The sequence below is a fragment of the Haematobia irritans genome, chromosome 1 (genome assembly GCF_050003625.1).
Source record: "Haematobia irritans isolate KBUSLIRL chromosome 1, ASM5000362v1, whole genome shotgun sequence".
NCBI lineage: Eukaryota > Metazoa > Arthropoda > Insecta > Diptera > Muscidae > Haematobia > Haematobia irritans.
This window is the reverse complement of record NC_134397.1, coordinates 119783287-119792257: the sequence shown is the minus strand read 5'-3', so window position 1 is coordinate 119792257 and position 8971 is coordinate 119783287. Positions and strand designations below refer to the sequence as shown.

General features: G+C 30.8%; 1 protein-coding gene across 1 annotated transcript in view; it reads right to left on the bottom strand.

The window, feature by feature from the left end:
* Positions 1–486: 486 nt before the first annotated feature.
* The window catches only part of Ptx1 (pituitary homeobox homolog Ptx1), a 91316-nt gene continuing 82831 nt past the window's right edge, over positions 487–8971 (bottom strand). Inside the window, exon 5 of the mRNA XM_075291500.1 lies at positions 487–2742. Coding sequence (XP_075147615.1) covers positions 2161–2742 — 582 coding nt within the window. The 3' untranslated portion in view covers positions 487–2160. The remainder of the gene's footprint in view (positions 2743–8971) is intronic.

The window sequence follows — 8971 nt, the reverse complement described above, 5'->3', positions numbered from 1 at the left end:
TTTCGGGATGCATCGAGTGACGTTATTGGGAAAATATTCTCGTAAGAGATTGCGATGTTCGGAAATTGAATACATCGTTGGATTTGAACCTTCACTGGCAGAACGAATTCAGTTGTTGTTATATTTATTTTTATACTCAAAATTCCATCCCGTTTGTAACAAATTAAAATATCTCTTTCTTGATCAGGGAGAAATTTTAAGAGGATACGATTTTCATGATATTGGAAATCTCAAAGTATTTTAAACTATAAACAACTGTGCTAAATTTGGTATATATCCGGCCCTGTTTTGATTTGACTTTTTGAAAATATTGAAGCCACAAATTTCTTCCAATTTTTTTTCTTTGGTTTAAAGAACCATTCCAAATTTGGGCCGTATTTTAATATAGCTCACATTTGAGTTTTGAGGGCATAGTTGAGTACTTAATTACATTTCTAACAAAATCACAGACCTAATATTTTTTATAAATCATACACCATTTTTTTTTTTTTGGATTTTTATTAAATTTTTATTGTTTCTTCTTTTTTTTTTTGTTTTGATTAAATTCCTTAAAAATTACTTATGTGATTTTTTTTTTTGGTTTGTTTGTTTGGTTTGTGGTATAATTTTTTAATTATTATAATTATTTTTATTTTCAGTTTATATACGACTAGACAACTTCTTAAAAACTGTTGTTTCCGGTTTGTTGTTGTTGATGTGTATTTGTTTTTTAGGGAGGAGTTCCGGGGTTTCTCTGATATTTGTTTTTTAATATTTTTTCTTTAATATGTATTACTCTCGATTTTATTATCAATATCTTATTTTGTTATACAATAATAATATGTATAGATTTTAAGAAGTCTATATTAATTACGATTAATGAATAATATTAAAAACAGAATTAAAAAAAAAAAAGTTTATATATATATATGTATAGATCAATAAAGACAAATAACATTGAGAGTGAAAAAATATGACAAATATATATAAATGCAAAAAATCAGCTAAACTAAATAACTAAATGAGAATAATTAAGAAATTTATTTAAATAATATTTGGCATAAATGTTTTTGATAAGTTATCCTAGAAATTTGTTAATATTTACAATGATTTCAGCTTAGGAAATGATTTTGTTTTACCAAAAAAAAAAATGAACATAAATGACCAGAATATAAAGTATATCTTTGGGAGGCTTTTTTGGTTAAAGGGGTTTTGTTTCCTTGCAATCAAAATAATTTAAAGTAGTTATTGTTCTTGTTTTAAGTATTTTTAAAAATACATTTCATTTGCTTTGCCTTGTAAGTGAGGAAGTTGTAAGTCATATGGCAATTCATTTGAATTAGTTAACATATGTAGCAATACCAAAAATTGTTTTCCACCAAAGGGAAAAACACCACTGATGACAGAGGCCGCCTTATGAACTGTGGTAATTACCATACAATAGTTGTAAACTTCAATTCTAATAGCTTATTTTCCCAAATCACTATCAACCATCTCACCACACAAGGCAGAGCCAAAGGTTATACTCTTATACGATTACATTTTCTTATTATGTTATCTTAGTAAACTATTATCAATTTTCTTTTATTTTACGCTCATTTTTACAAATAACAATTATTTTTTTTCTTTTAAATCTCTTTTGCTAAAAAAAAAGTTGATTGATTTTTTTGTGTTGTCAACTATTTTCAAATGTCTTAAAACTACAATTTTGATATATCTTCTCTTCTAAAGGGTGTCAATATTCTGTTTTATTTGCTCGAGGTGGTGGATGAGGAGGAGGGAGAGGTTATTTCATACATTTTACTCTTGAATTCAATCGATAACATCCTCATCATCATCGCCACCATCTGTATTACCACCTGAGCCCATTAGGCCATTGGAGTTACCACTGCCGCCACCATTGTTACCACCACCACCATTATTGCCTGTAACATCATTATGTTGATGATCATGGGGAGATTTCGTATCACCTCCATCATGATGATCCATCAACAAGTTGTTATTATGAAGTAGCGAATTATTGTTGCTGTGATGTAAGTGTTGCAAATTTGTATTGAGATTGGAACAGTGGTTGCCATTGTTGACACCACCAACTCCACCGCTGCCGCCGCCACTGTGGGTGCCCGAGAAATTATGCAAATGGTGTTGATGTTGATTCAGCAGGGCCCCAAGGGCGTTTTCTCAGACAACATCAGCCACTCCCGTATACTGGCAAGCTGAGAGGCCGGCTGAATTGGATCGTGAGACGGGCGATGGTGCCGAATAGGGACTTGAAAAGCCTGTGGTATGCTGTTTCGCCTTTAAACGTAAGGTGGCAATACTCGACGACATGCTGGAGGTCATACAGGGTTCAGCGGCCGCACGATACATATAGGGATTGGCAGGTGTACTATAGGGGCAGGGAGCACCTCCTACATTGGTATTTGTCAAATTTGTACCCATGGTACCAGGCAGCATAGAGTTATTCATGCTCACGGCTACACCGCTGGCACCCGTATTAAAGCAATTCACCGAATTTTGATGGTGATTCGTGGTAACCATTGATCCGAGATGATTGACGGGCCATGGAAATGGTTTGGCCCCCAACGGTGAGGGAACTTTGGTCCAATTATTGTAAGTGTAGGATGAATAGAGAGAATCATCGGCAAAGGGTTGCATGAATTGTGTACCAAAACCAGATTTAAAATCTGCCGCAGCCACGGCAGCATTCATGGCATTACGTTCACGTTTACGCCACTTGGCACGACGGTTCTTAAACCACACCTGAAAGAAAGAAAAATATGGATGATTAGGATTTTTCGCGTTGAAATTTAAATTTTTAATATAAAAAAGTGAAGAAGAAGAAATCGGATTTTACAAACACGGCTTAGTGGTGGCTTTAAAAAATCAGGAATCTTTGGCAACGCTATGTCAACGAAATAGAATAAGAAATTTTCATTTGGCAACACTAAGGTAGACTATCATCGTTACCCGTATATTGCATGAAATTCCCTATAAGCAGAACCACATAATATATGTGCCCGAACAGAATAAAGATAAACGTGTGACATGTCACAGTGATGTTCCTGTGAAAAACCTCTAAAATTTTTTTTTCAAAATCTACTATTATTTTCAGGTACCAATTATACCTACCAATTGTCATATGTAAAAATTAAATCAAATGTAAATATTACACTGAAAAAAATATTGACCTAATATGGAAGATTATGCATCTTAAATTTTAGGACTCGAAATTTACACAATGCTAAGGACAAAATTCTTTAAAATATTGACATTTTAATTAAAAGAAAGTTTATAATCCTTGCTTAAAAATTTTTTTTCATTAAATTTAGGACACAAATCTTGAAATTTTGCGTCCCTCTGTTGAAGTTGTAGATTCTTGAAGTAAGGCAAATGTTCCTTAAAATAAAGAAAAACATTTTTAATTTAAAGAAATGTGTTTAACTCAACTGACATATTGAATTTTTAAATTTAAGATAAAAATGCTTCAAATATAGGCTAACTCTTATTTTAAGGATTTGCATCTTTTGTTTAAAGTTTTTTTTTTTTTGCATTAAGAAAACAGCCTTTACTTTGAAGTACTTTGCATAATTTGGATTTCGAAACTGGAATGTGTTTGTACATGAATACCTTTATTAATATATCGCAAACAGAGAATAAAAATTCGATGAATGAGATCTGTATCCAATTTTAATTTTATCGATCCTAGATTTAAAGCCAGGGAGGTCCCTAAAAAATGCCTTTAGTTTAAAGAAACCGCATCTTTGTCTCGGAATCAAAATCTTTGGATCCAATTAAACTTTTTTTTTGAGTGTAGAGATGCCATACGTTATCCCGTAAAAAATGTGAAATGTAAACCAGGATTCAAACTTTTTAAATTACCCGTAATAACTGAAACCAAATAGTGGAGTCTGAATGCCGCAAAATTTTAAAATTTCCAGTCGACGATAGAAGTTCAAAAAAGCCTATTTATTTTAGTTCATGCCAAATGTGATCTTTGTTTTAATTATTTTTTGTTTACTTTAATTACACGAACTAAAAGGGAGAAAAATATTGTATACAAATTCAGTACACAATTTTACTAAATTTGAAAATAGTTAATATTCTCCTAAAATGAATGAAGTGAGTAAATTTTCCTTAAATTGTGTCTTTTTTGAACTTCATATATCGCTAAATACATTTTTACAATTTTTAATTTCATTTTCTTCTTCAAAACATGAACAATTCTTAAACAACGGAAAAATAATAATTATTTTTAATATATTTTTTCGATTTGATAAAAATTATAAACTTATTTGTGACATGTTGCAATTACTAAAATGTTTTAGTTAATATTTTCTACATTTTCTTTTATGGTGGGTTCACTTTCACTCTGAGTGTATTTATAAAATTATAAACGGTAATTTTTATTGTTTTTGAATGAAATAAAGTATCTCATTTTCATGAATATTTATGTACGACCCATAACTTATTTTGTACACAAAAAAATTATACACAATTTATTGATTATGATATTGTTTCCCCTACACAGCTTGTCAAAAGTGTCAATCAGAAAAAATAAATTCTAGTATGACATATTTTCTTTGACTTCGTTAAAGCTATCTCCTCATGAAAATGGCAACAGATGGTGTTGCCACATTTCCCCAAAGTAACAGTAACAGTGCTACGTATGTTTCGATTACTTGGAGCAAACTTTAATATTAAATTTTAAGCTGTTTCAATCAAATTTGTTTTTTTTTTATTTTGTTCGTGTTTCTTTTTTTTGTTTTTGCTTTTAAATGAAAATAAATGTACTTTGGCCTTTCTTCTAGCACCCCCGTTGCCTTCAGTGTATATGTGGAGTATTTGGGATGAGAGTCCCTTTCCTTGCTAGAATTCATGATCTGTGTAGATTTTATAAAACAAGATATTTATATATTTATTTATTTGGAGAACGCCATCTTTATTTTGCTACTGCTGTCGTTGTTTTTGTATTTCGGCTTTCGTCGTTTGTGAGTGTGTGTGTGTGTGCGGGGGTTTTTGTCTTGCTTTTGTGAAAAATTGTTACCCTCCATAAAATAAAATAAGAGCCCCCACTCCCCAGCCATCCTTCCTTTACAAAAATAATCGCTCTTCGTTTTGCTTCTCCATCTCAACGAAACAAATGTCCTGGTTTCCATATTCCTTTGTTGACACCAGAGTTTGCTGTTGGAATGGCTCAAAACCCATTGGGGTAGAGCACAATGACAGTGGCAAGGCTAGAAGAACTTGGAGTGTAGTTTAGTTGTGATGAGGGGGAATTTTTGTTTCTGTGGGGATTTAAGTACAAAAATACGCATGTGCAGTAATTATAAAATACATAAATACCCCAGAATAAATACACTTTTCATACTCGTACTACAATACTTGAAAATGTTATTCTTCTTCGTCTTTTGTTGCCACCACTACCCTGTCTTCCCTAGTTTCAATGCCGCTTCTTCAGCTACTGATGGTAGGTACTTCTCATGGTTCTACGTTTGCTGGCATTCACTTCCATTATAACTGTGATGGTATTGTATCGATATCATGGTATATGTATATGTGTGAGAGTTTGTTTGTTTGTTTAATATCAGTGTGGTGATATTACATAAATATAGTAGACTGACGACTGGTACTACGACCACTCAGTGTATATGCATGTAGCATGGCAACCCTAAATGAATGTTAAGCCACCCCCACAATAAAAATAATAATGGAAGAATTATAACATCACGTTTGTATGGATGTTAAATGAACTCCCCCACCCCTCCGGCCCCATTCAACCACTCCAACAAGCAAGCACATACATTTATATCATACATTTGTATATTTATTATTCGATTTTGCCATTGTGGCTCTGCGTGTGTGTGTGAGAGTTGGTAGGAAGGTATATAAAATGGCAAGAGAATAAATCAAAAATTTTTATTTACCCAAAAATGAGCGTCGAATGGCAAAAGAAAAAAGCACACACACAACTCACAGCAGTGCAAACAACAACACAAAGAAAAATGGGTAAATATTAATTTATGAGAAAAGTTCCAGCTTTTTATTTTCGCAAAAACACACAGCATTTACTCTTCCAATAGTGAGCGAAAAAAAAAAACGTTTCTGTTTATTAGGTTCTATGCCAATTGAGGGTGAGAGCCAATTGCTTCTCCCCAACCTCTTGATAATACTCGTACATGTGTTATGATAACAATGGTGAATATTATAACCTTTTCACATGGTGTGATTAAAGTATATTTAAAGAGCTCTTTGCTGAAATTTGAAGAGTATAACAGCGGGTATGGAATAATAACTTGATAGTTATAGATTTTTTGATACACTTTCGATGTTGCAATAATCTGTGAATTGCATTTTAAGTGGAAGTTATGTATATTGAGAAAAATTAAGCAACACAATACATTAAAGGGGACAATTCGATTAAGCCGATTAAACCTATAATTATGCATGTATTCTATCTCTTAGTGATTTGAGTTTCTTTCAAAACTGAAATCGGATATAAAGAAGCCTCTTTTCGATCTCCTAAAATAAGCTTAACTACTCTCAAAAAAGTGAACCAGGAAAGAAAATTTTGGTTAGGTTTAGAAATATTAGTTAGTAAATATTTTTTGAGAAATTAAAAAAAAAAAATTATTTGACATAATTATGTTTTTACTTGTTAAAGAAAATTTTAAACACAGAAAAAAAATTTCACGAAAAGTTTTCCAGTTAAATTCTTAATTGAATTTTAAAAAATATTCAATTAAAATTAAATTGATTCAACAAATTTGTTAATTGAAACAAAAATTAATTGTATCAATTAATTTTGTAATTGGCTTTCAATTAATTTTTTAAGTGATACTATAATTTCGAGGATTGAAGAAATTTCAATTAAAAAAGTAATTGGATCATTGGGTTTGAAATTGCAACAAAGTCTTTAGTGCCATACAAAGTACATGATTGGCGTATTTTTGATAAAATGTAGAAATTTAAAAAAAAATAGTATAATGATTTACTAAATTCGTATTTCGCACAAAATAGTTCAGAATTTCGTATAATTTCAAAATTTAACAAAAATTACGTCCCTCGTTTGTGCATATCTCACTATTTTTTAGTTCATTTAACTAACGTACACAAAAAATCTTAATGTGAAAAAAACTCTCATATTATACAACTTTTAGCTAAAGCATAATAATCTATGAACTAGGGCTGTCATTCGGGATTAATCCCGTCCTGAAATCACGGGATTTTCTGAATGGGAAGCATCCTGAATCTCGGGATATTATATTTTGAGACCCAAGATTTTTCGGGATCCCCAAAAATAATTCAAATTTGTTAAATTTCCGTATTAATAATTTTTTTTATTAAAAAGGTTTAATTATTATTGACCCATTTTGGCTATTGTATTGCCGTAATTCATGTATGAACAACCCTTAGACCGTATATCTGATGCAACTTTGGATGTCTTGATATTTTTAAGATGTTACTGAAAACGATGAAGTATAAAAGGAAATCTTTAAAAACTTTTTTTTGAGTACGAAAGCAATATGAAATAGCTTATAATTTATTTTTGTGTTGTGTTATTTTTTCGTTAAATAGCAATTTAAAATTGCTTTTTAATTTACACTTATTTTCTTTTGTTACTTTTTTGTAAAAAAATTGATTTAAACCAAATTTGATAAATGTTCTAAAATTTTTTGATGCTGTAGATTTGTATTACTCAAAATATTTAAAAAATATCGAAATTTTGGGAATCATTTTTCAATTTAATTTAATTTTATTTGATTGAATTAAGTTTTAAATAAATTTAAATTTGTTGATTTATTTTTATTAAATTCTTTTGGAGTACCAAATTTTGTTTTTTTTTTATCAAGTCATTTAAATTTAATTTTTTAATTTATTATTTTTCATGTTAGCCTGGTACTCAAACAGGCAATTAACGTCCAAATGCATTATATCTTAATTTACAATTAATTATTATTCGAGCTATGTGGACAAATTAGATTAAGGAACTTGGTTAATAGAACCATTGAAAAGAAAACGCCAGATACAAATCTATACACGCCTAGACTGTACATGTTTCAGTTCTGGCGAATGAACTTTTCCACAGCCTTTAGTATAGATCTGGCTGGGATTTTTTTTTAATTTATTTTATCATATCAATTCTTAAAAGTACTTTACCTTTAATTTGAATTGAACTGAATCAAATTGGGTTGATTTGAACTGATTTGATTTAAGGTTGCTTTAAAAGATTAATTTAAAACACTTCATTTAAATTAATTTCGTGAAATACACCCTATTTTATTTAAGCCTGAACAAATAAAATTAAATTAAATTTAACGTAGCCTAAAGAGTTTTATTTGGCTTTGTTAAATATTAAATTCTTCCCATGAAATCTAAATTTAAAGAGAGCCAATGAAAATTGCCTTTTTCTATCAACTCAAAACAGAAAAGTTATTGACCAAATGCCAAAAAAAAATCCCATGGCTCATATATCACCAATTCATGCAGCAATAGGCGATATGAGAAAAACAAAGAACGAAAAACGAATTTATGCCAACGTCATCGATCTCGTCAATTGTCACTTTTCACGTATCATTTGCTAACACTGACGACTATCCTGCTAACCATAATGGTCTCCTCTTCCATACATACGTCCTCCTAAACTGCAACCATGTCTGCTTGGAAACATCATCCATCTATTCTGCTAGTCATTCAGTCCCAAATCAACGGATACAAAATCCAGTAACCAAGCATCGTTAACCTCCACACTCGAGAATGTTTTAGCAAATCTTAATTGGTTTTCTGTTGAAAGCCAACGATGATAGAATGTTAACCGAACCAGTCAACCAACAAACAAAAAAACTCCATATTGTCGTTTATCCTGCAGGTAAGTGGACAAAAAACAGCAACAAACTAGGAAGGAAGAAGTTGTTGTTTTTATGGTACGTTAACTTTCGATTGGAAAATTGCAAAAAAGATACCCAAACTTATACTGGCATAGGGTTCCTTT